The sequence below is a fragment of the Colletotrichum phormii genome (genome assembly GCF_030913505.1).
Source record: "Colletotrichum phormii strain CBS 102054 chromosome Unknown BDP81scaffold_22, whole genome shotgun sequence".
NCBI classification, from domain to species: Eukaryota; Fungi; Ascomycota; class Sordariomycetes; order Glomerellales; family Glomerellaceae; genus Colletotrichum; species Colletotrichum phormii.
The window spans coordinates 240097-265136 of record NW_026851464.1 but is presented as its reverse complement, the minus strand read 5'-3'; the positions used below and the strand labels follow the sequence as shown (position 1 = coordinate 265136).

General features: G+C 52.3%; 8 protein-coding genes and 1 non-coding gene across 9 annotated transcripts; 3 read left to right on the top strand and 6 right to left on the bottom strand.

Moving 5' to 3' along the window:
- Positions 1-468: 468 nt before the first annotated feature.
- On the bottom strand, positions 469-2268 carry BDP81DRAFT_382096 (zinc carboxypeptidase). Its single transcript, XM_060586901.1, has 3 exons — positions 1716-2268; positions 1272-1616; positions 469-1205 (listed from the first exon to the last, which is right to left on the bottom strand). The coding sequence occupies exons 1-3, from the start codon at positions 2044-2046 to the stop codon at positions 613-615; spliced, it is 1269 nt and encodes a 422-aa protein (XP_060440889.1). The 5' UTR covers positions 2047-2268; the 3' UTR covers positions 469-612.
- A 1992-nt stretch (positions 2269-4260) lies between these two features.
- Positions 4261-4332, bottom strand: BDP81DRAFT_t282. The gene has a single exon. It is a non-coding gene; the product is annotated as a tRNA-Ala (tRNA).
- On the bottom strand, positions 4261-6144 carry BDP81DRAFT_436683 (uncharacterized protein). The gene is made up of 2 exons (XM_060591155.1): positions 5476-6144; positions 4261-5388 (listed from the first exon to the last, which is right to left on the bottom strand). Exons 1-2 carry the CDS (start codon positions 5737-5739, stop codon positions 4705-4707), a joined length of 948 nt encoding a protein of 315 aa, XP_060440888.1. The 5' UTR covers positions 5740-6144; the 3' UTR covers positions 4261-4704.
- A 701-nt stretch (positions 6145-6845) lies between these two features.
- On the bottom strand, positions 6846-8437 carry BDP81DRAFT_409609 (pectate lyase). Its single transcript, XM_060589086.1, has 3 exons — positions 7676-8437; positions 7555-7618; positions 6846-7495 (listed from the first exon to the last, which is right to left on the bottom strand). Exons 1-3 carry the CDS (start codon positions 8305-8307, stop codon positions 7070-7072), a joined length of 1122 nt encoding a protein of 373 aa, XP_060440887.1. The 5' UTR covers positions 8308-8437; the 3' UTR covers positions 6846-7069.
- A 3105-nt stretch (positions 8438-11542) lies between these two features.
- BDP81DRAFT_398103 (uncharacterized protein) lies at positions 11543-12037 on the top strand (the record flags this gene model as incomplete). The annotated part of the gene is made up of 3 exons (XM_060588409.1): positions 11543-11630; positions 11695-11793; positions 11859-12037. The coding sequence occupies 3 exons, from the start codon at positions 11543-11545 to the stop codon at positions 12035-12037; spliced, it is 366 nt and encodes a 121-aa protein (XP_060440886.1).
- Positions 12038-12976: 939 nt separating this feature from the next.
- BDP81DRAFT_398102 (uncharacterized protein) lies at positions 12977-13615 on the top strand (the record flags this gene model as incomplete). The annotated part of the gene is made up of 2 exons (XM_060588408.1): positions 12977-13103; positions 13176-13615. 2 exons carry the CDS (start codon positions 12977-12979, stop codon positions 13613-13615), a joined length of 567 nt encoding a protein of 188 aa, XP_060440885.1.
- Positions 13616-17673: 4058 nt separating this feature from the next.
- Positions 17674-19275, top strand: BDP81DRAFT_328999 (mannosyltransferase putative-domain-containing protein; the record flags this gene model as incomplete). Its single annotated transcript, XM_060585272.1, has 1 exon — positions 17674-19275. The coding sequence occupies one exon, from the start codon at positions 17674-17676 to the stop codon at positions 19273-19275; it is 1602 nt and encodes a 533-aa protein (XP_060440884.1).
- Positions 19276-19444: 169 nt separating this feature from the next.
- On the bottom strand, positions 19445-21416 carry BDP81DRAFT_500160 (glycosyl hydrolase family 3 N terminal domain-containing protein; the record flags this gene model as incomplete). Its single annotated transcript, XM_060595502.1, has 3 exons — positions 19445-19728; positions 19762-21281; positions 21344-21416. 3 exons carry the CDS (start codon positions 21414-21416, stop codon positions 19504-19506), a joined length of 1818 nt encoding a protein of 605 aa, XP_060440883.1. The 3' UTR covers positions 19445-19503.
- Positions 21417-23099: 1683 nt separating this feature from the next.
- On the bottom strand, positions 23100-24898 carry BDP81DRAFT_398099 (DszA family xenobiotic compound monooxygenase; the record flags this gene model as incomplete). Its single annotated transcript, XM_060588407.1, has 6 exons — positions 23100-23859; positions 23924-24103; positions 24161-24231; positions 24287-24460; positions 24536-24602; positions 24660-24898. The coding sequence occupies 6 exons, from the start codon at positions 24896-24898 to the stop codon at positions 23100-23102; spliced, it is 1491 nt and encodes a 496-aa protein (XP_060440882.1).
- Positions 24899-25040: the final 142 nt, after the last annotated feature.

Below are 25040 nucleotides of genomic sequence, written 5' to 3'. Positions count from 1 at the left end.
TCAGTAATGTTCATGAAGTCTCTGAAGCTGTCTTGATTTAAGTGTTGAAATTGTGTGTTCTAGTGAGCCGCTTTTGGTATAGGGATCCTTGAGAGTGACAAAGGAACTTCTGAGACAAGAATGAAGTAATCCGGGGTACGAGCACAACGGCGGAAAGGACATGACGGCACAAAGAGAAAATAAGGTAGGCAGATCCTTGGCTCGGGCCCTCTTCTCCCCTCTATCCAGGAACGCCCAGGAACCCACACGACGTCGGCGGAGAGCTTGTGTTTGGCTACCTTTACTTGCACATGCAGCCGAGAAGTCGTCTGAAGTTTGATGGTTCAATGGCACTGAGGACGTATCATCGTGCCGACGGGCCGTGCTCGGACAGATGCCTCAATGTTTAATAGGCTTTGGCCTGCAGGAAACGAAACACATGATGGGCTTGCGAGGGAGCACCCGGGCCCACGCTTGCAATGAGAGGTTGGTTGTTCACTGTTTATTTGTTCATGTTCTGAAGGAATACTTACAGAATGGGATGGTTAAACTAAATACATGAAAGGGGGGTACCGCCAGACTCATTTTCTTAGAAGGAAAATCGTCCGAAAGCCATCACCGTCCGAAGACCATTTACTTCATGTTCTGGAGCAGGTAGCGGACACCAGCGTAGGTCTCCTCGCTGGTTGGCACGATCTGAGCAGCGGGCAAGACGAAGCCGTAGTTACCCGTGTCACGAAGCTCCTGAGTGAAGGTGTAATCGGCCTTGACAACATCATTGACGTAGTCGACACTGCTTCCGGTTGCCTTGTAAATGGTGGTGCAGATGGGACCGTACTGGTACGAGGTACCGTGAACAGCCTTGATGGCGGCGACGGCGCCCTTGGCAAGGGACTGAAGCTCCGTGTTCTTGGCGGAGACAGCGGTGCAAGAGTAGCCGTAGGGGGTCATGAAGAGCTGGGAGTAGGCGTGGAAGTCGATGAAGAGCTTGAGGCCCTGCGCGGACTTGATCTTTGCGAGCCAGGCGGAGAGAGCGGCGGTCTCGGGGGCGTCTCCCTGGGAGAGACCCTTGAAGTCCTCGGCGCAGGGGTCGGTGGAGGCACCACCGGTGACGGACCATTGGAAGGGCCAGTTGCGGTTGATGTCGTGGCCGATGCAGGTGCTGCCAGAGGTGCTCTGACGGTTCTTGCGCCAGAGGCGGTTGGTGGTTTGGGTGTAGATGAAGCCTTGAAGAGAAGTCAGAAAGAAGGCTCACCGCCAGGAGAGCAGGGGAGGGGCAGAAGAAAACTTACCGTCGGGGTTGACGACGGGGAAGATGTAAAAGTCGTACTTGTCGACGAAGCTCTTGATCTCCGTGTCGGAGGAGTACTTGCTCAGGAGGTTCCAGGCAATGTACTCGTTGGACATGGTGCTGATCCACTCTCTGGCATGGACGGTGCTGTGGAAGACAACCGCGGGCTTGGTGCCCTTTGAGGTGCCGTAGATGTGGATGCCCGTGATGGCGTTGCCCTGGAGGGACGAGCCCGAGGTGACGATCTCGGCATTGCTGGGGTACGAGGCGACCATGTCCTTGAGGAACTGGAGGTGGTCGGCGTACGCGTGGTACGAGTTGAACCAGGTCGCGTTGGCGGAGCCGACTGAGAAAAGTTAGTTGGCATATTGGGAAATAACATCCGCGTGGGATAGTTTTGCAAAGGTGGAGAGATATCAAACAGTGCATAGGTGTTGGGACTTACCAGCGTAGACAGAGAACCCAGACTCGTCCGCAATCGAGGCGCCGAGGTCCTCGTGCATGGTGGTGAGGTTCATGCCAGCAACCTCGGCCTTGAAAGAGTCGACCTCGGCGGCGGGGACGACAATGTCGGCAAAGGCACCAGCTCTCGGGGCACCTTTCCAGGTCGTCAACTGGAGCTTGTCGACGACGCCATTGACTCTGTCGACCTCGTCACCGACGGAGAGGCGGAAGACCTTTGTGCCGTCGTAGCTCACGCGCTTGGAGCTCGCGCCCGCGACCGAGGCGGCGGAGGCAGCGGCGACGAGGGTGGAGAGGGCGGCGAGGGACTTCATCGTTGCGGTGGTCTGTTGCTTTTGACGATGAAGAAGAGATCTCTTGAGGGTGAGAGGAGGTTGGTCGGAAGTGAGTGTATGGCGACCGCGCGTGATAGTTCAGCGAGGGTGCACGAAGGAAGGCATCATCAAGGTTGAGGGCCGCACGGGTGTGCTCTCCTTTATGTACGATTTACGAGTGCGAAGAGATTTCAGAGTCGTATTTAGTTATTACCAAGGGTTGAGGATAAGAGGGGAAAGCAGAAAAACATAGTTTCCTTGCCTAGAGATGGACACTTTTCGCTGAGCAGGGCCAACGGGAAACAGGAACAGGATGAATGACGAGGATCGGACCGTCGGGGATCGCCTGGGCAGCTCTTACAACCTTCCCGTTTTGGTCATTGCGGCCCGCCTTGAGAAGGGAAAGTATCTTGGTATGATGTATCCCAGTCCAAGTTTGCCCTGTCTGTGCCCATTTTTCGCTGTTTTTTTACTTTTTCAACATTGACAATCTGACTATCTTGGACCGTGGACCTGCCTGATCAACACAAGAAAGACATGCGGGAAAACGTGCTGCAGACAAAAGTCCCCGCCTCTACTGTGTAAGAAGGGATGGGACATGCAGCTGTGGTGGTATCTTCAAAGTTGAGGTGGTGCTACTGTGCTACCCCAAGCTCGCTTCTCCGCGCTGGGTTTGCTTAGGGGGGAAGGTAAAACGGGACTGAAGATCCACGGCTACCGACACGACTGGCTGGTGATTCTGCGTTTAATAGCGCACAGATCCTAGGCTTGGGGGAGGGTGGAGGGGAGCCGAGGGGAATGCGAGGGGAATGCGAGGGGAACTTGGGACCTGGGACCTGGAGAAGGAAGGTTGGAAGCTCGGAGAGAAGCATTGGATTGCGGCTGGGAATGTCTATCTCAATCAGAGGGGGGTTTTGGCATCATCAGACGAGCACGCAACCCTTCGAACGGTCGGTCTGGTAGGCGGCAGCTTACACGACAGATTCTACGGATACACGCTTTGCAGGGTCACAGGCTGACGGGACGAGCGGCATGGCGAATCCGAATGACAGACCACGAAGAAGGGCGCTTGACGGACCTTTTGCATCGTCTGGTCGGCCTTGAAGACTTGATTAAGCAAGTCGAAGAAAAGTCTAGATAGATTGGGCTGGTAGGACTGGTGGTAGAGCCTGATGCGACCCAAGGCTCAAGCAAACAACACCGCATTGCCAGACTGCCAGTGGCACCCCCGCGAGCTTTCTTGGAGTCTTGGACAGATCCAGGAGGTCAAGTGCCGGATTGCGGGCAACCGACCTGCCGGAACCGGGGTAGCGCGGCGGTAAGGATTCAAGGGGACTTTGGCGATCGCGCGGGTTGGGGGTTGGGCAAAGCACGCAAACTGGCAAAGCTGGACTTTGAGGCCTGCTTGGTTGCAAGAGCTTGATTGAGATAGGCTACGGGCCAGTCGCGTCGTGTGTCTTGGAGGAAGAATCGTCCGTGTTCTAAACCGGAATGAGAGGTATGTATGAATATCTTGAATCCTTATCAGCACATCATTCAGGAGTGCCGATTTAAGTTTAAAACGCTTATTTGGTGGATGGGGCACTAATACGATCCCCCGCCTGCTTATCCCAGCGTCAATACGAGTTCTGCTGGAGCACTCCAGCAGCATTGCCATCGGCAGCGGAGGTGTCCGCATAGTTCACAGAGTAAACTGCCTAATAACAGTAAAGTTGACAAGAGATGGCGTACTTACTTACTTACATCTTGAGTATATCTTCACGAGCTTGGAAATTGCCTAGGGAAACAAATCATGGCCGCGTTTAGTATACTTTGCCATTCATAAGTTTTGTCGAAGGCTGCCCTGAAAAGAACTTTTGACCGATACTGCTAACCGTTTATAAACCACCTTACTCTGCTCATCAATTGCCTTTGATGGCTATCGCGAAGGCTAGAACTCCCAATTCCGTCAGACAGGCAAAGTGACTTCAGCAATTGCTTCTTCGCGCATGAGAGGAAGCCATACTACTACGTCAAAGAGTGCCTTTTTCTAAGCTACTATTTCATCCAATGTCGCATCTTCAACTTCAACCCCATTTGACATGCATGTCCATCTACAGTGGGAGAAATATGTCCCGCCAATCCGACTCGTTATCGGTTGAGGATTGAAGCAGGATGATTTGGGAAACAAATAAAAGAAGAAAGGCCCCACAGAAGAGCCAAAAGCAAAAGAACTGGACGATCTGGGAATCGAACCCAGGACCTACCGCATGCTAAGCGGTCATTATACCACTAAACCAATCGCCCGGTTTTTGAAGATGTGGAAAGCTAACAGCATGAATGAAGGAAGTCGCGCGGGCAACCCTCTCCCGGAGAATTCAGCGCCGTTTGTCTGTTCCTCTCTTCCATCACAAAATTCAAGGCTTTCCCGCTCTCTGTCCCCCATACTGTCAAAAGACGACCCAAATTGCAGTTGAGCCGGCCAATGCTCCACACCAAAATGTTCGTCCAAAGATTTGAGCGGGAGCCCCTCGAACCCATGGCCTCAATAAATCTCAGAGTCGACGTCACGGAGTTACCCGCTAATGGCTGTCGCCCATGAAGCTCACCAAGCGGTCCGCATGCGCGCTCCCGCCCACATCGTTGAACCTACGCCACCAAACCAGATCCTCCCTGCCCTCAAGCTTGCTTCAACTTTTGTATCGTGACATCAAACTCCTCCGGATCCCGCCCAATGATCTCCCTCAACGTCTCCGACACAACAGCAGTCTCCCCCGCTCGGATCGCCTCCCACGCAGTCGCCCACGTCCTCGCCTTCTCCGCCGACCCGAACCTCGCCAAAACCTGCGGCAGCTTCACGTACTCATCCACGCCCACCTCGCGGATCCTCAACTCCCTCCCAGCAACCCGCCCAAGAACCCTGACCATCTCCTCAAGAGGCCAGACCCGTGCGCCCGTCAGCAGCACCTTCTTATTCACGTGGGCGAATTGATCCGGGTCCCAGGAATATTGCGCGATAAGTTTCGCCGTCGCCTCCCCCAGCTCGCTGCGCTTCACCCACGCCACGCCCGGGCCGGAGCCGTCGTGGGGGACGAAGATCTCGTTTGACGAGGAAGGAGAGTTGACGTCGAAGAAGGAGGTGTAGATTGGGTACGATTCTGAGTAGAGGCCCTCGCGGATCGAGGTGTATGTGAAGCTCGGGTCGGAGGCCGCGGCGGAGGCGAGGTGGCGCTCCGTGGAGAGGTGGGCTTGCATTACCTCCGCTACCGACTCGTCTTGTAGGTCGCCGCCGAAGGCTAGGGAGCTGTAAAAGAGGTGTCTTACGCCTGCGCGGCGGGCTGCGTCGACGACGGGTAGTTGGACCTGTGAAATTTGTCAGGCCAGACGTCTTGGGATAAACAAGTCTGGTGATATGGACGAGCATGGCTTCAGCTTCCATCTCTCACGTACCTTTTTGCGGTAGTCGTGTACATGACTTGGGTAGGAGATGAGGAACAGCACCTCGATGCCCGCAAACACGGCCTCGAGATCGGAGGGGCTCGACTCGTATGATGCCTTGCGCGCCCGGACGCCATTCTTGATGTGTTCTTGGGGTACGCGATCCGGGTGACGGTTGATGAGGATGATGTGATCGCTGGGGAGAAGCTTCAAGAGGTAATCGTAGGTGCTGCCGCCTAGGCCTCCTGAAGCGGGGAAGATGCCGATTGACTTCATAATGTGAGGTTTCCTCGACGATAAGAGAGATGCTTGGATCAGATGAATGGAAGGTTTGGTGATGCAGTTGCAATAGGCTGTTGATCTTGTCAACCCAATCTGTCGGTAATCTGCTTCAAATGGATCAAGAGTGCGTTAGTAGGGTAGAGAGTTTGAGGTGCAGGTAAGCTAAGGTGAGATCGTGACATGACGCGCATGATCACATCACCTCACACATCACACATCACGACGGCCGGAGACTTTGCTTGGCAGGGGAGTGCCCAGCTTGACATGCTTATTACGTCACGCCCACCCCTATTTTCAAAGTCGTATCAAGCATCTTCCCTTCCCTTGTATTTCTGTGGCACCTGGTTGAGATCCCACGTTCAAGAATCAAGCTCGCATCCCACTTTGTTTCATCATGACCCTGTTTTTCTTTTTTTAGTTCCGATTCCGGAGCGGAGAGCAACGATTTTTCATTTGTTGCCCGTTGTCCGCCCCGTGGTCCCGGCCCCGCTGCACGGCCGACGTGTCGGCTCAACAACGCTTGCTGTGGAGTTAGTGGCGGAGATGTGTACCACACTTGGCGGATGGTCTGAAGTCTGGCGCAAGATGAAGCCAAGTTGTGAGGCTTTCTAGCCTGGCACTTGGCCACTAGTAAGAAATCGAACATCTATCAAGAGGTCTTGATCACACTGACACATTCTGGGGCTGACTGGCATGTTTACATTCTAGTATGCATGAAAGTTTCCTATCCCATCGACTACTGAATGACCTCAGTACATTGTGGCACTGCGCTGTGCATCGTCACTTCCAGTACTAACGAATCTCGTATGCATCATGATTGACCGCAATGATCCCGTCCTATTTTCTCCCGGTGCACGTATTCGAAAGAGAAGAAAATCAAACAGGATCAGCCTCGAAGAAATCAGAGAGGTATCTGCTGACGCTATTCCGCGACTGATGGGAAAATAGTGGACTAGCGACTGAGGGTGGTGGGATCAATGCTTAAAACGCACCGAAAGATTACCGCCCAAAGCCAAGCCGACCTGTACGTGTTTTTTCACTATACAGCTATGGGCGGGTATGGCTCTTACAGTTTGAGATCGCATCGTCCGGCCACATGGCTTTACAGTTGAGACAGGTCACGAAAGGGGGATGGGAGTTCCTGGACCCGCTTGGTCTATGAAATGACATGGACCAACAGTGATCACGAGAACGCCCACCATTTCGTCAAGGTTGCAAAAAGTAAAACGGCTTGATATCTGGGTTCCTAAGAACTACGAAAGCCCGCAACTGTCAGACGAACTTCATCCCCCCAGAGAGAAAAGCCCATCGGAACAAGCTCTGCTTATTTCCAGTTGGTGGTAGCACCCATCTTAGCACCATTAACAAGTACCAAGAAGTCGCTCGGCACAATCTTTCCATTCTTGCCACGCGCACCAGAAACAAGACCGATATCAACGCTCTTGAAGCGCGCGTTCGTCAGCGCGGCGCCAGCGACATCCCACGAGTTGCCAATAGACGTCTGGCGCTCGCGCATCGTCGCCTGGCCAAAGTAGGTGGCGTTGACGCTGCGGAAGCCGGACTTGCCGTTCATCCACGAGGTGTTGTCCTCGATGGCGAAGGCGCCCGTCTGGGAGTTGTCGGTGAAGCCGTTGGCCTTGTTGCCGAAGGCGATGCAGTTGATGACGTCGTGGGCGGCGGGGAGGATGTCGCCTGCGCTGCCGCCGCCTAGCTTGAAGCCGTTGCCGTTGCCTGTGAAGTCGGGGATGTTCTGCCTGGGTTGTTAGAAGGTTGCAGGGAGAATAGGATGTGAGATTGATGTTGACTTACCCAGCGGTTGAAGCCGTTGCCCCACGCGATGCTGTCCTTGATGGTCAACTTGGAGTGGAACTCCCTGAGATACTGTCAGCTTGTACACCACGGCAACATAAACGATCATGAAACGACTCACCAGAAGTCGACACCATCGTCAGAGTTATCCCAGAATCTGCTGCCAACAACAATGTTGCCTTCACCCTTGCCCTCCTTGATAGCCAGACCATCGGCGTTCTCGCCATTGTTTCTCGGGTCGCGGTTACCATACGAGTCAAGGTAGGAGATAACGTTATTAGACAGGGCACCCTGCATGTGGAAACCGCTCTCGTAGTTTTCACGAGTGAAGATCTGGTTGAAGCGCAAGTTGCTCGAATCCTTCACATACACACCATACACTCCGTGGGCGAAGGTAAGACGAGATAAGTTCCAGTACTGCACGCGCTCGACGTGGAGCACGCCGCGGTTCCGGCCGGGTACGGAGGCGCCGACGGCCGCGGGCGTATCCGGCAGACCCTCGCCGTCGATAATGACCTCCTCATCCTTGGCAGCGTGCAGTGTGATGGGGGCGGCGGCGGTGCCGTTGACGGTGATGTTGATGTTCTTGAGGAGGTCGTAGGTGCCGCCGCGGAGGATGATGACGTCGGCTTGGATGTCGGAGAAGGGCTTGGCTTGGCTGCCGTCCGGGGTCGCGACGCCCTTGGGGGAAACGAAGATGTTGGCCGCCTGGGTCAGGGAGAGGCAGGAGAGTATTGTTGGGATGAGCAACATTGTGAAAAAGGAATGTGTATTGTATGTACTTTGAAAACGAGTGTAAAAGTTGGGTTTGCGAATCACACAAAAGAATGTGGGTGAGAGAGAATGATATAGTCAACTACTTCTATCATATTGCAGGCAGCGAGAGAGCATGGCGCTGGTGATGATTTATAGAACTTTGTGTGGGCATGGCTTCATTGTCGCAACCGGCTCTGGTGAAGGCAGACAATGATACCACGGAGATGGATCCATCTTGGCACTTTGGGTCAGCAGGAACAACACATTAAGAAAGTCTTGGTACTCTCTAAGAACCTTTTTTCCAACTTCGCTCAGTCTGCTCATACAGCGTGGGTTCAGGAGTCGTTGACTCGCAAAATAGTGATGGCACTAGAAATTTCCTGCCCACGAAGAGGCCTAGCTTGTTTTGGTGGTGCTGGAGCACAATTAACGATAATGTCGGGTCACCCCTACTCAAGGTACAAAATCGGTGCGAGATGGCGCTATTACGCCAAGATGGGCCACGCACCAGCAGAACATTTGCATTCTTTTGGTGTGGTCCAGTAAGTTAGGTAGTGGTCCCGGACTCCCGGTGGGAGTTCGTCAGCCCCAATGGACTCCGCCTCCGCTGTCGTGAAATTATTTTGAGTTCATGATGGAGTCAAAGGCTGATTCAAAAGTCTAGATCTGAGCCCAAATGATTTGGCTGGGAAAGCGAGTGCATCCAGCAGTGAGATGACCTACCTTATCTTCGAAATATATTTGTTGGATTCACAGGTGGAAAAGGAAAATACTCGAGTATCGTGGGTAGCAACGATCACCAACTGTAGTGGTGATATTGCTTGTTCTTGTTGTTGTTGAGTGGAAGTCTAACCAGGTGCCAGCGGCGGCAGGAAGTCTGGGGTATACCACCCTCGTGTGGCTGAGCCACACGGACCACCGTGGCTGGAACGGACCGCGGCAGCAACCTCCTGCTGCCTAATGTAGGCCTATTCCAACAATATTGTTCAAGCTTCCTGGCGCTCTGTCACTCCTTTACCAATGAGCTTACGAATACTCAATACACAGCTTCCTGGACCCTCAGCCATGACACTCAAGGCACATTGCGGCATGAGGCTCAGCCAACGCATTTATCGGATTGCGGAGGATGTTTCTAGAATAGTGATCTTGCCGACTCCAAAAGCGATGAAAACGACGGACAGCTGCTGCAATATATTCTAAACAGCCCTAAGTTTAAGCTTTCTGTCGCTGGGTAAGGCCCATTGGCATGCATGCTTGGCTCATGACTCGGATGAACCTCGTCCACCCACAGACCCGGGGAATTGGACGCTTGGAGGCTTGGTACGGAGTAGTCAGCGGCATTGTCGGTGGTTCTTGCAGTTGACGAGTTACCATGGCTTCGGGTCCGACTCTCCCGCCTTGGTTCAGCTTCGGTCCGAGCCTCATTAGTCCCTTGCAACTCGCATCTCTCGTATACTCAAATCTCAGTCGTAGTGTTAGCTTTTGAGAGCTTGCGACAATAACACATCAAGACAACATAATTTTAGAACCGGGATAATCAAGTGTTGTTTTGGGTGTACTATTACCCTGAATTTGGGTAGTCTCGGAAACTTTCCTACTTCACAATTAAGGTACTTTAGTTCCCGTGTTCCTATCACATATGCATCACGGACTGTAAGCCGACCTTTTCCCCCTAGTTATAGAATGACTCTCGGTGTTGTAAGTTTATACAATGCGAAGCTCGGACTCGGCACAGCAGCCATTTCTCGGTACTCATAAGTCCCGAGCAGAGCCAACAATTATCTACAAACTCATCCTCATTGTGAGAGGAAAGCATTTGAATATTACTCTAGCCGCCAACCTTAGGCAAACAACTTGTGACTACTCCAGCTGCACATGAAGTGAAATAGTCATTACTATTAGCGGTACTATCTTCGTGCTTGGGTAAAAACACATGTAGAAGGGGCCAGGGTTCTTGTGTAGATTATGAACTATATAGATAGGCCATTGCAAACACAGCTGCATCCAAGAAGCCGCCTCGATCAACCCATCTTATGCCAGCATTGTTCATGATTATAGTCAATAAGACATGTGGAAGAGCTCATACGTATTCGCGATATCATTTAGGTAAGCCATTGCAAAAGCAGTTGCATCCCCGGAGCTCTTGAGGAAGACGATAGATCAGCATTCCCGCTACACACGGAGGAACGCAGCCCACAACGTTGCCCGCACTCTCTTCGACTGCTACCGATACAGATGAAAGAACTTATTGATACTGTACAGTTCATTTATTTTGGCCTTTGCAAACACATATGGATCTAGAGACCACACAGGGATGTGGTGAATGTGGTGGCCTCCGTGGTAGTGCCATTACCATCACCAGCCACAAAATTCGACGAGGACCTCGCCGAGAGAGCATTCTTCAGAGACCATCAAAGCTCAGCAAATTATCTTCCAAAGCGATTGTTTACAAAATTAGACCCACCCGCTTCTGTCAGGCTGTATAGCCCCGGATATGTGTATTCAGCCCGGCATATACGTGGGGTGCACAGTAGTGATTTGCGGCAGATACTAGTTGGGAGATGAGACTACCTATGACTGTGAACACTAATTCATGGCAGATGGATGTCACATCTGCAGTGTTCTGGAAGCATGCACAGTCAAAACAAAATCCGCTCTCAGTGTTTGATTTTGCCCTTGCAAAGGCTGCACTGTCTGGTCTTTGACTCTTTGTTCAAGGTTGTAGCCAGGCACAACCATCAAGATGATTTTATATCCTGCATAATCCCAATGTCATCTAGGAGAAGAAATATGTCAACAAGTTCCCATTGTTGGTGTTTTCCACAGACAGACCTTCCGCCTGCTGCCTGACATGTCTCAATGTACATGTACCCATGCATCTACGTACACCAACCCTGGGATTCCCAGACTGCATGAGGCAAGAGCCTGGGCCATTGCACCCAGAACCTTCCGTAGCTACAGCTTCTTCAAAAATAAAGGAACAAAGATCTTGTTCCTGAAAAAAGAATGATCCAGCTGGTCCTCCACAGCCCCAACTAAACTCCTCCATCATCTTCAAGTTCTCTATCATCATCGAGCTACTATCTACCACAATCATCGCTAAACCTGCCGGCCTCTAAATCGAAACCTCGCCTGGAGTCCATAATTTAGCACTACGGGCAGAAACCAAATTGTAGCCAACATGAGTCACGATGCTACAGACCAAGAGATCGTAGAGATTTAGGATTTCCTGATGGGCCTCAGCGGAGCGATTCTCGTCATCGTCCTCATCCGAGAGATCTCCAAGTGGTGCAGAGGTTTTCTCCTCGAGCGCCGCATCCGTACGTATTCGTTGCATCATATTGATTGCTGACTTCGTCATGAAAGACGTCGCTGACCACCTAGGACAACAGAGAGATCCCTTGAGAAAGCCCTCTTCGCCTATCAAGCCCTTGAAGAAACGCAACAAAGCCTCCGCGAAGACGTTCTATGCGTCCGTGCTGAGTTCGAAAAGTCTAACAAGAACGTCTCGAATCTCCTTGGATGCGGGAGTGCATCGGTCGAATAAGAGACAAAGACGATTGAGAAGGATAGAAAGGAGGTGGAGAAGATGAAGGCCGACGTTTACAAGGGTCTGGGTGAGATCCAGAAGCTACGTGCTAAGATCATCGAGAAGACAGATGGAGATGCCGACTCTGGCGACAAGGTTGGAGACACGGATAGCAAAGTCACTGAACTGGAGCACTAGATGATGCTTGATAGGAAATCTTGATGGGTTTTCCGTCGTCAGGGGCGGGGTTATGAGGTTAGGAAAGGAAGGCGTCGAGAAACTAGCGAACATATTTTCAGAAAGCATAGAAGCAATACCATGATATACACATGCCTCATTGATATTTTCAAAGCTAGACGAACTTGATGCTAGGGTTACGGGGCCTTCGAGTATCCATATTATCTTTTCTCGATACCTACACAGAACTAAGGCCCGTCTATTGTTTACTAACAAATAGTGGGAAGTGAGACGAGACTTCACCAAACCCTTTCTAGCTGATGGAGACCTTCTAAGGTAGTCAAACCTCCCATATAGCAGCTCTCAAGGTGGGAATTGGTCTGTCTTCACTGCCTTTCTGCGACACTTCTTGGTTCTTTCCTGCAGTTTCTACGGGATCGGCACATCCATAAGATGCCACTCCATCAGAATGATGCTCCTAGAGCCATTTACTTTATCACAGGCACACATACATGTATCCTCCATCGTCGTCTCGAAGCTTCTGGCCGAATGTCGTCAATGCCAATTGTTGCCCGTCTGCCCGTTGTTCCACATCACCAAACCCTGAAAGAGCTCTACTCTTCCCACTTGAAAACCACAACAGAGAACAGCGTGAGGCCTCGTGCTGTCTTCCGGATGCTTCCACAGCCAAAAGAGGCCCATCAGTCAGTAGCACCCGCCTTTGGAAAACATGAAATCACATGCTGCCCCTGGAATCTAGCCCTACCTCTCCCACGATCTTTTAGGAAGGGGCAAAAAAAAGAAGGGCTTCTTGAGGAGCCAACACCACTTTCCTGCTGAATTTATTTTCTTCCAAACATACACCACCGTCTTGCTCAGACAGCCCATCATCACCTCAAGCGCTACGGAAGCCCAAGCACAAATACACCTTCAACTCGACAAGGAGACCAAGCAATCGAGATGGACTATCGTAATTTCATCCAGGTTCTTCAAATGGTCATGGCGATGGTTCTGGTCCTGATAGGCACCCTGGTCGTCGTGGAAAAGCTTCCCCTCGTCCTCGGTAATAAAGCCGCGCGTCAAGCTGGTCAGTTGATATCTCTTCTGAATTCTCTCAATGTTCAGCCTCAAAATTGTCCCTAACCCGATTGAAATTCAGCCAAGGAACTCCAGGAACTCCAGGGCCGCAAGCAGAAACTCGCCGATCTCATGGACGACGTCGCGGCCGCTCACAACTTCGCTATCAACTTGACGGGCACAATCCTCGACCATAACCAAGAGGCCCGTGATATGACTGTGGACCTGGCGAACATCTTGACCAAGAGAATTGTCCTTCTCCAGAAAGTTGCAAACATCAGCAAGAGCACCATGAAGCAGCACCTCGATCATATCCGCAAATTCAACAGAGTCGACATCGGTACTTGGAACGATAGCACGAAGGTCATCCAGGAATGCATCAAGCTGAACTACGGAAAGATCAAGGCCATGGATGCGGCGATTGACGTGAAGGACATCATGGAGAGATCCCTGTACGCGATGAGCAAGGTCGCAAAGCAGAACCCCTCCCCTTTCGCTACCGCGTCTGCGGCCGCTGCTTAGCTTTCCAATGGCGCGTTGGCAGACAAATCATACGAGAGGTGAACTTCCTGGCTGCTGTTGCTTGGAGGACCGGTCGTATCATGAGCTATGCCGATGCGAAAGCTTGAGCTATAATAAGTCCTAGCACGGGCAGGGGAGGAGTTGACACCACGCCAGCATATGGGGGCATCTGCAGTCATCTTGCGTCCGCGGTTCTATTCTGGTTCTATCGAGACGAGACTTTGCTATGGGCTTTGGAATGGAAGGTTGAGAGGTTGTTTGGCAGGATCCCCGAAGTTAATCCTCCATGGATGTTGACTGCTGCTTGAGGCGTCAGATCAGGTACCTTAACTCTTCCAAGAACTGAAAATCGCATTCCAAACAATTGGGAATGCCGATACTTCAAATGCGTATGTGACTTTTCCCCATGAAATTGGCAGTTAAAACCACATACTGTCGGCGCCTGTGACAATTCGATTACCAACAACCTAGACTTCGTAATCTGGATTCGCACGTCTCTCCTCTGAATGAGATACACTTGACCCTTGAGACTTCATGTTGCCTTCAGTACCGCAAAATAGCTCGTGCGATCCAGAGCAGGGAAGTCTATTCAAGATTTTTGCTGCTCTCACCAACAATGGTTTCCTGGACCCAAAGAGTCGTCAACTTGAAAGGTGGTTGAGTGTCAAGATCACGTGTGTGGCTTGGCATTGAGGCGCAGAAATAAATGCGAAGTCACACCAGTTAGGTATTCCCAATGGTTTGTTGCAGCGGCTTTTTCGATTAAATTCCCGGTTGTCGTCCTTAAGTCAAACCCCCCACTTCCTGGCACCCCCCTGTTTCTGGCACCCACAAAAACGCGAAAATCCACCACAACCCAATGCCCACCCCCAACCTCCTTTCATCACAACATTTTCAATTCGCGTCCAAATAGGCTCATCTTTTGCACATACCTTCTTCTATATCTAATGCCTCAATATACCGAAGATCAGCTTCGTCAGGCTCTCGAGGACATCTCAAACGGCAAGAGTCAAAAGAGAGCCTCATTGGAGTATGGGATACCACGATCAACCCTCCAACTACGTCTCCAAGGTGGTCAGACTAGGAAAGTGGCTTTTGCTGACTGGCAGAGGCTGTCTCCTGACCAGGAGAGTAAGCTGGCACAATGGGTTCGCATTCAGGCTTCGCTGGGCCTCGCACCAACGCACCAACAGGTGAAGGAATTCGCAGAGCGAGTTCTGGCTGCTGCTGGGGATACCAAACCACTGGGAAAAGGCTGGATCTATGCCTTTGTGAGAAGGAACCCTATCATTAAGGTTCAGAGAAGTCGTTCTATCGATTCTAGACGCGTTAATGGGGCATCTACTGAGGTCATTAGGAACTGGTTTAAGTTCCTCGCTATCCCTGAGATCAAGGACATCAAACCAGCCAACAGATATAATATGGATGAGACTGGCATCCTCGAGGGTCAGGGAGCTAATGGGTTAGTGCTGGGTATGGCTGAGACGACGTCTGTTCGCAAGAAACAACCTGGGTCGAGGGCATGGGTCTCTATCATTGAGTGTATCTCAGCCTTGGGTAGGGCACTTCGTCCTCTTATCATTTTCAAGGGGAAGACAGCCCAACAGCAGTGGTTTCCATTACATCTCGTTCCATACGATGCGTGGGAGTTTACAGCAACAGATAATGGCTGGACTACAGACTTAACTGCCATTGAATGGTTAGAGAAGGTGTTCATCCCACAGACTATGCCTGAGGCTGAGGGGGAGGCTCGACTGCTGATTGTGGATGGGCATGGGAGTCATACGACGACAGACTTCATGTGGAATTGCTATATTAACAATATCCATTTACTGTTCTTACCACCACACTCCTCTCATGTCCTCCAGCCTCTTGACCAGTCTGTCTTCAGCCCTGTTAAGTCAGCCTATCGGAAGGAGCTCGGTTACTTGTCTCAATGGAACGACTCTACCATTATAGGTAAAAGGAACTTCCTGGACTGTTACCAGAAGGCTCGACTTGCTGGTCTATCAGTCTCGAACATCAGAAGTGGTTGGAAGTGGACTGGTCTACACCCTGTGGCGATGGTTAAGCCCCTGATGAACCCTATGGTACTACCTGAGCCTCCTGCTAAGCCCACCACACCCAAACCAACTAGTCAGGGCAGAAAGCGATGCCATAATGGTCAACAAAACTACCCCTGTTGAGCCATGGGATTCTGCCTCCTCTGCAGTGGTCTGGTCGACACCCAGGAAGCTGGCAGAGCTCAGCGGTCAACTGCACTTATACACCCAACTCGACAATGATACCAGCACTCAACGGCTGCTATTCAGGAAGGTGAAAAAAGGCTTCACAGAGCAGGCCTGGCAACTGGCAGCTGCCCAGCAGCAACTAGCTCACCTGAGGGCTCAAATTACCAACGCTGCAGTGAGGAAGAGGAAGACTGTTCAAATCGATCCCAACACGAAGTTCGCGAACATCAGGGATATCCATCGGGCTCAAATCGAAGCGGGTGAAAAGGAGGTTATCACGGCTGAATCCAGCGACTCTGAATGCCCTAGTGAGGCTGGCAGCTGTATTGTAGTGGGTGTGGTTGAGGATCAATAGTTAATAGTAATGAGGAGGTCGGGTTGTGATCCCATCGTTTTTGTGGTGCCAGAAACAGGGGGGTGCCAGGAAGTGGGGGGTTTGACTTACTTCGTTGCTTACCTGACATGCGTACTGGAGACTGGCATGCTTCAACTTTGTGTATCAGGTCTTGATCTCAAGAAGCATCTGGCGAGAGAATCAATGGCCGCGCCAGACAGCTTTCTTTTGCCATTCAGCCCAGAAAAGTACGAGTCAGTCATCCCGCAGGCGAGACCACCCATGGGTAAAAAGTAATTGAGGTAAGCAGCGATCGTTGGCGCTAATGTCCTTTTCTTGGCGCTAGCACCTTTTCGTGATCGAAGCCCAACAGCACCCCCCCCTGAAGTCTCGATTCAGAATTTCAGCTGACAAGCCACTTTGCCTGGAATAGCAGGTCGATCCAAAATGAAAGGCTCGTCGCTTCGAGTACGAGTTGATCAATGAGTTTCGAATCAAATGAGATGGGCAGAAGCGACCCCTCGATTAGCGTGAGGTACCCTGAGCTACGAATGAGCTCAACGCCTGGCTAAAGCCGTTGAAGCTGAACTCCAGCGCTGTCGCAGTGTCGATTCACGTGCGACAGCTATTATCAGCCATCAACCGTTGAGCCGTTCGAGGAGGTGTAGGGGAGATAACGATCAAGACGAGTGTGGAACTCAAAGACTCAGGACGCCGTCACGGATGTACGGCAGATAAATGTGAGGTTAGTGGCCGGCTGATATATCTGACATGCCATTCCATCATTGATCTGAGAAGAGACGAAAGAAAAAAGGGGTTCGAAGCCTCTCGGAATGCGGGGGGGGGTTGATTCGTGGCCTGGACCCTGTGGGCTTTGGACGTGGGCCCATGCTATATCCAAGACGCGTGTTCGTCCCGGTAGCTTGGGGTCCAGGGACGTCCCTGAACTTTCCCCCTCCAAGGCTCCAAGCCCTCCACGCTGGAAAGCCCAGCCCTAGAGGGATCCGCAATGAGACGACGAGTCGAGTTCCAATGGCTGAGACCTGCTGGCGTGGCCCTGCGTGTCCAGCCCACCAGTCGTTGGTCCTAACGACAATGGGGAATGGGCTATGCTCGTTGGTTTGGCTGCCGCTGGCATCATTTTGCCTGTGACTGGCGGACAGGCCGCAGACATCTCTGATCTCGGAACACGCGAGCCGGAGTCGAAGCTGCGCAAGTGTCACCAGTCAGATAGATTAAGCTGAGTCTGGGTTAACGCGGGAGTAAGGAATATCGGCATACTAAGCTTTGGACTAGCACCGGTCTCAACACCCGCAAAAATGGAAGCACAGCTTGAAGGTCTTGGCTCTTTAAAAGACTGCGGCCCCGGGCAGTCAAGTCGCGGGGGAGAATACTCAGCTTTCATTGCGAGCTTTCTTGCTGCAACAGAACTTCGACAATTCCTAATACGACATTGAAAGAGAAGAAGAAGGGAATGTGAAAGGAAGCCGAGGATGGTTCGTCTCCTAGTGTCGCCGCGATACGGCGGTCAATCGACGCCAATCATCGCCGGCGCGGCCTTCATCACCCTCTGCGTCGTCTACGTACTCCGATTCCACGGCACGAAAACACCCTTCACATCCGCCAACTTCAGCTTCCGCACCTCAAAGACGTCCGGCCTCAACCTCGACGCCATCAACGCGACGGCACAATATTTCGTCGACTATCCCCTCGGCCCGCCGTACAAGAAGGTCTTTGGAGAGCTTGGTGAGCGCACAAAGGTGCTGCGCTCGTGGATTAAGGCGCTCGAGGAGAAGGAGGGTGGCCGCAGCGATGGGATGCGGGTTATGGGGGCCGAGAGACAGTTTCTCGACGCCCAGGTCGAGCGAGTCGCCGCATCCCTGTTCCCTTATTTGCAATCTCCGCCGAGGGACATCCACAGCCTGTCGCCTCTGGCCGATCTCAGGCAAAGCTTTATGGGGGGCGCCGCTGATCGTGCGCCCCCGCGGCCCCCGGCACAGCAATTAGGTGTCGGCGGCACCGGCGCCGCCGGGGCTTCCGGCAAGGAAATGCCGGAGTACGTGCCGAGAAATGCCGGTATCGTCATTCCGACGGGACACGGCACGCTGCGGTTCGCGTGTCATTTGGTCGCGTCCCTGACGCGCGTTTTGAAGACTACGCTGCCCATTCAGATTGTTTACGCCGGCGAAGACGACTTATCCGAGGAGGACCGCGACACGCTCGTCCAAGCTGTTGAGGGCGATAGTGGACGCATTGAGTTTATGGACATTTTGACCGTCTTCAACGACACGACGTTGAAGTTAGCCGAGGGCGGATGGGCGATTAAGCCGTTTGCCGCGCTCGGCAGCCGATTCGAAGAGGTCATTCTCCTAGATGCAGACGTCGTCTTCCTCCAGAAGCCCGAACAGCTTTTCCAACAGCGAAATTACCAAGAAAAGGGCGCGCTTCTCTTCCACGACCGATTGCTCTGGAAAGACCAGTTCCTCGAGAGACACGAATGGTTCCACGAGATGATCAAGCACCCGAGTGAGGAACTCCAAAAGTCGCTCGTCTGGACGGAAAAGTACGCAGAGGAAGGCGACTCGGGCATCGTCGTGCTCAACAAGGGCCGGCTCAGCGTGCTCATGGGCCTACTGCACACGGCGTGGCAAAACACGCACGCCGTGCGCAACTCGTGGACATACAGGATCACTTACGGTGACAAGGAGACGTACTGGATCGGCCTCGAGGCCACGGGCTCGACATACAGCTTCTCGCGGCACTACGGCGGCATGGTTGGCTGGTGGAAGCCATTTAGCGGGGTACAGACCGAGATGACGCAGGTTTGCAGCTTCGTGATTGCGCACGTGGACGAGGTGGATAACTTACTGTGGTATAACGGCGGGCTGTTGAAGAATAAGATGGACGACCCGACTGAGTTCGCGGTGCCGACGCACTGGATGATTGACCAGCAATGGGTCAAGGGGGCGAGGAAGAAGGATATGAGCTGCATGGTTGGCATGAACGCGAGGGAGCTCAGCGGACCAGAGACCAGTGTTTTGAAGAGGAGCATTGAGGCTGCGAGGGATGTTGATGATAGACTTGAGTTGGTATAGAAAAATCAAAGATTCCCCTTTTTTAATTATTCAACAGCATAACTACCATTACTCTTAATGCGTGAACGCTATCATTCTGACACGATTACATAGAAGTCCCGTCTCGTCAATCGTTAAAAGTCATGAGCGCTGCTCCTCTCGTAGTCCTGATTCCCAAAACCAACCAGCCCTACTGCTTGTCTAACAATAGACATCAAGACTCGAGCCACATATTACTCCATGTCGCCATCAAAGCGAACATTTTTCGGTGTAGCGTAACCCATGTCCGAACCTAAAAACAGGATCCGCCGTATCATACGGCACATCCTCCATCGCATCCTCCACAGCCTGCTGTGACCGCGGGAGATCGAAAGGCAATTTGCCCTCGGGGTTGCTTACCCCAAAGATCACGTCCAAGAAAGCTTCGCTGCCACTACCGTAGCTGCCCAACACCGCAGAAGCGGCGTCAAAAACCTAGGGTATCGCAGCAGGACGATCCAGGATCACGTCGACGATGGTGGGCACGGCCGCATAGATCGAGGCCTGGCGCGCCTTCTCCTCATCCGAGTACTCAAGCGAGCCGGCGTGGTAGGCTGCTTTGAAGCCACCTGGACGAGGCTCGTAGGGCGCATTGATACGGAGTAAGGCATAGTCTGCCTCATCTAGTGTCTCGACGACCGTGAGGTTGCGTGCCTCGAGGAACGTGGCGTTGAAACCCTCGATGTAGAACTTAGTTCCTGTGCCAACGTGCTTCAGGGGAAGTAGTTCATCCTTGTTTGTGAGAAGAGTGTAAGCTCTGCGCTGGGCATCATTGCCAAGCCGCAGGAAATAGTCGTTTCCAACAACTCTCGTCGCGGCCTCGGGGTCGACGAAGGGATTGTCAAAAAGCCCGAGGAGGAACTTTTCGCGAAGGAGACGTCTGACGGAGATGTCGAGGCGGTCTTCGGACACAATGCCTTCCTCTACCAGCTGGACAATGAGCTCGGTACGCTGCTCACCACCTAATTGGTCACACCCGGCATCGAGGATGCGGGCTGCGCGTTGAAGCTCAGTGGTGTTCTCTAGACCCCACGCGCGTGCTGGCATGTCTTGACCTCGGATCACTGTATCAGTGATGAAACCCCAGTCGGTGACGACGATACCTTCGAACCCAAGTTGGTTTCTGAGTAGGTCTGTGACGATTTGCCTGTTGAAGGAGAAGCCGACTGGCTCGTAGTCGGTGGAGTTGTCAGATAGGCCGATGGGACGGGAGTAGTAGGGCATCATCTGCCTTGCGCCGGCGGCGATCGCCGCTCTGAAGGGGGTGAGGTGGTACTCGAAGTTGTTTCCGGGGTACGTCGGGTTCTTGCCGTATGTGAAGTGAGAGTCTTCACCGTTCTCCATCGGGCCGCCTCCAGGGAAGTGCTTCGTCACGGTGGTTACGCTGTGCGGACCAATCTCCCTTCCTTGGAAGCCTTTGATGTATTCGACAATAAGCTCGCTGGTCAAGGTTGCGTTCTCGCTCCAAGTGTTTCCCAGGCGTGCCCATCGTGGCTCGGTGGCGAGGTCGACCTGCGGATGTAGGGCAGCGCGAATGCCGACGGCGATGTACTCCTCGCGAGCCACCTCCGCGAACTTTCTGACGAGCTCGGGGTCCCTCAGGGCAGCAAGGCCGAGAGTCTCGGGCCATTGTGAGAAGACACCGGCTTGGAAACCCGTACCAATGTTCTCGGTGAAGTGGTTTCGGGGATCAGTGGAGAGAGTCACTGGGATGCCTAATCGCGTATCGAGGGCGCGCTGCTGGACTAGGTTGACAAACTCCGCGACTTGCTTCGCGTCCGTGATATCGCCGACGAGGTTGAAGCGTGTCATGTGCTTCTCGCCAATTATGTTCTCAGTGCTGTTGCGGCGGGCCGTGACGTTGCCCGTGTCGAGGGTGCCATTGGGACCCTGTTGGAGTTGGGTTTGGAAGAGCTGGCCGGCTTTCTCTTCGATTGACATTCGTTGGATCAAGTCTTGAACGCGCGCGTCGACGCAGTGGATGAGTTCTTGTAGACTGGAAGAGACTCTGGGTCATCTTGCCGGGCTACCCATTGGTGTACAAGGGTACTGGAGGGGGTTGTTGAGCAGTTTGCTTCAAGGAGGAGGCTGGCGAAGGCCAGTGTTGTCATTTTGAGCTTCATGATGGCTCTGGACTAGAAGAGAAAGCTGCGATGCATGCAATTGGTACCGAGACTAATGATTCTAAAGCGTCCGTAATCAGTAGTTGGAAAGAGCCCGAGGGGTATTTATCACGCCACATGGCTGGACTGTAACGGCAGACGGACATCGTCGTGATGGGATCGACTTGGCAATGGATGTTACCTCGGACAACGAACCGTGAAGATGACGGGGAATAATGCGATGTTTGTTCTTGGCAGGCTATTACACGGCCTTGTATCGGTCAATAAAACTGGTCTGGGTCTTCATGGTGTGGCGGATGAGGGGTTCCAGCTGCGTGATGTGACGATGTCATAGGTACTCGACTGGCGGGAGTGAATTCCGCAGCTTGGTATCCATCCGGGGCACTAGAGTGAGATGAGCCAATGACACAATCTAGTGTAAGATACCCAATCGTCAAGTAGAAGCCGGCGCGCTGGAGTTAGCAATTGTTGCAAGTTGACGATGACAATCCCCAAGGTCATTGTAGTATGATCTATCGAACCTATATGTACCCTGCCTACTTCAGTACCTTTAATCAACTACGGTGATGACACAGTATTCTAATTGACAGTTTGTACTTTTCAGATAGTCAGCTATTCACACACACATTGGATAAGGCAGTTAAGCTTATCGAGACAGACTCAAGCTAGAACACCCAGAAGTTCGTCCCATCGCGCGGCAAGGTGGCAACGTCTAATCCGACCAGGGTCGTCTCGAGATTAGATTCCGGGTTATGTTCGGGTTCCCGATCCAATGGAACAAACGCGGAGACCCCGGGCATCCCGCAGCATCCACATCGACACATTGCAAAGGTGAAAATTGGGAATAGTGGTATGGGTCGGCGTTGATGAATTCCAAGTCCAAGGACTAAGGCCTGGGGTCTGTGTCGGCCCTACCTCTGTCCTGGCGGGGTCAAACAGATCCTCAAAGCTCCAATAGCTGTATTCTGAACCATCAATGAACCTCCAGCCATGGCGCTGGATCCGCAAAGTTGTATGTGAATCGTTGCTTAGTCCCGATGGTGGTGCCGTGACCGAGTTGGATGATGCAGGGATTGCGGGGAGCAGTCGAATTTTTGCTGAACCGGGTCAGTGGTCACCTGTCAATCCTACCTTAACGGATCCACGCTCGCACATGTTTTAGTATTGGCAACATTTACCGTGGATTCACCGCTTGTGGGCGTGCTTATTGCTTCCTGTTCAAGGCTGGTTGTCTTTGATGTCCACATTATTGTGCTTCCGGTGGGGGATCAGGCCCACACGCCGGGCTCGGATGCGCTTCATGCCAAGCGGCCGAGTTGTAGTCATATGTGATGTGGACTGCTTGGTGCTGCTGCATCTAGCAACCAAGGTACTCATGAGAGTCAAGAGCATGCTGGCTACGGGAAAATATTATCCTGTTTTCCGAGCAAAACGCTATGAGTGAATCATACGATGGCCTTACTTTTCTTAAGGATGATGGCGAGCAATTATTCCAGGAAAATAGGGTGTCGATTGAGCAAACCCCCCCAACTGTATGACGGGGAGCCATTTAACATTTAATACCCGAGCTCTTGAAAACAGGGAAATGGAAGCTATGCTGGATAGGGGCAACTCAATTCACATCAATGTGGTTCATGTTGGCTCAGGAAACAAGAGGTACTCTATGATTGTCCCTAGCTATCTTCAATGTTCCGCCGGTGCAGTCTTTGCCGCATCTTCCTTGGCAACAGTGTCCTGATAGGTGTCATACTTGTACTTGAACCCCGGGTGATCAGACCTCAACCCCTTTTGTCCAAGGCCGTAGATCTGCTCTCTGAAAGTGGGGGCAGGCTCGTTCTCCGGAATCGCTTCAGGCAACAGCCCTCTGCTTCGAAGTTCTGGAACGAGGTACTCGACAGCATCTTCAAAGCTTCCCGGAGTAACCACATATCCGATGTTGAAGCCATCAATGTCGGCAATATCCACCCACTCCTGGAAGACATCCGCAACCTGCGCGGCGGTGCCCACCGGCATGGCCCCGTTCCCACCGATTGCAGTGACAGTACCCAGATTTCGGGGCGTCAGCTTTGGCACGTCATCACCTCGGTAGCGCAGATTGTACAGAGATGAATGGATGCGCTGAAGGTGGCTTGCTACATCCTCCTCGGTGAGCTCGTGGTCCAAGTCGAACTGGGAGACATCGATGCCCGTTGTGGCAGAGAACTGGGCAAGACCGCCTTCGATGAGGACGTATTTGAGAGCCTCTTCGTACTTTCTCTTGGCGTCCTCTTCATCTTTGCCGATGATGGGAGTGATCATGGCGAAGACTTTGACGGAGTACGGGTCTCGGCCTGCGGCGATCGCGCCCTCCCGGATAGCCTTGACTCTAGTTGCTACCACATGTGGGGAGAGACCGGCTACGAAAATGCCTTCAGCGTGGGTTGAGCCAAATTTTATGCCCGCGCTTTCGAAGGATGGTCAGCCCCCAAAGTTCTATCATCTTAAAGTTACACGTAGACGAAACTTACGGAGATGTGCCGGCCTGGAACAGCACGGGAGTACGTTGGAGAGAAGGGTCCGTCAGGAAGGGTGCATCGACGTGAAACTTGCCATGGTGATGAATGGCGCGAATCTGAGAGTAGTCGGAATAGATGCCCTTTTCTGCGTCTTCCACCAATGCGGTGTCTGACCAAGAACCCTCCCACAATCTATATAAATGTCGTTATTACATTTAAGTCAAAGAGTCTAGCGGGCTCAAGCCTTACTTGTAAAGAACCCGTAAATACTCGTCGGCATTCGAATAACGGGTGTCGTGTTCGATTAACGGGAGACCAACCTAAAGTTTAGTGTTAGATAGTACAGAACACTAGAGCATCCAGCGAGAAGCTTACGGCCTTGGAAGCTGATTCTTTCCAGCTCGTGACGATATTCCATCCGAATCGTCCCTTCGTCAGGTGGTCGAAGGTGCTGAAACGTTTCGCAACCACGTATGCCTGCTCGTACGAAGTTGATGTCGTTATGGCAAACCCAAGATTCTTGGTGACGGCAGCCATTGCGGAAACGGGCTAAGATGATGTTAGTCATGTGCGGTACATGTTGCATGATGCACGATGATGTTATCGCGACCAGGTCGTACGTACGATGACTGGGTCGGCCATGGGCCACTGAGCGCCGGTCCGAACAGATGGCTCTGCGCTGCCCTTGTATCTAGAAGTAGGTACAATTAGCAATGATTAAGCTGGCCGAAGTTGAGATAATTCTTACGTGTCGTACGGTCCGAAAGTATCGGCCAAAAACAAGCCAACGAACCCTCCTTTGTCGAGGAGCTTTGCCAGGTCTGTCCAATAAGTGAGATCACGGCGTTTGTCTTTGGCTCTGTCCTTCGGGTTGCGCCATTGACCAAAGGACAAATGTCCTACAGTGAACATATCGAAGGCATTAAGCAGAATCTGCTTTTGCGGCTTGACACTTGTGCCGCCGTTTGGGTCGCTTGAAGAAGCCATGGTATTAATCGCTCGCCAAGTGAGGTGACGTTTAGTGATACCACACAACGAATTGCGAGAGCCGGAAGAAGGTCGCTGTTCCTCTTTTTGATTTCCGCCTAGTTTATGTAAGTCAAAACTCACGTACTTGAACCTGGCGGTT

Excerpts from the sequence above, each read along its gene's own strand:
- BDP81DRAFT_382096 (XM_060586901.1), bottom strand. The coding sequence starts at position 2,046 with ATGAAGTCCCTCGCCGCCCTCTCCACCCTCGTCGCCGCTGCCTCCGCC. Across the intron at positions 1,617-1,715 it reads TGGGTTCTCTGTCTACGCTG|TCGGCTCCGCCAACGCGACC; the intron begins GTAAGTCCCAAC and ends AACTTTTCTCAG. Across the intron at positions 1,206-1,271 it reads CCCCGTCGTCAACCCCGACG|GCTTCATCTACACCCAAACC; the intron begins GTAAGTTTTCTT and ends CTTCTCTTCAAG.
- BDP81DRAFT_436683 (XM_060591155.1), bottom strand. The coding sequence starts at position 5,739 with ATGAAGTCAATCGGCATCTTCCCCGCTTCAGGAGGCCTAGGCGGCAGC. Across the intron at positions 5,389-5,475 it reads TACACGACTACCGCAAAAAG|GTCCAACTACCCGTCGTCGA; the intron begins GTACGTGAGAGA and ends CAAATTTCACAG.
- BDP81DRAFT_409609 (XM_060589086.1), bottom strand. The coding sequence starts at position 8,307 with ATGTTGCTCATCCCAACAATACTCTCCTGCCTCTCCCTGACCCAGGCG. Across the intron at positions 7,619-7,675 it reads GACGATGGTGTCGACTTCTG|GGAGTTCCACTCCAAGTTGA; the intron begins GTGAGTCGTTTC and ends ACAGTATCTCAG. Across the intron at positions 7,496-7,554 it reads GCAACGGCTTCAACCGCTGG|AACATCCCCGACTTCACAGG; the intron begins GTAAGTCAACAT and ends CAACCCAGGCAG.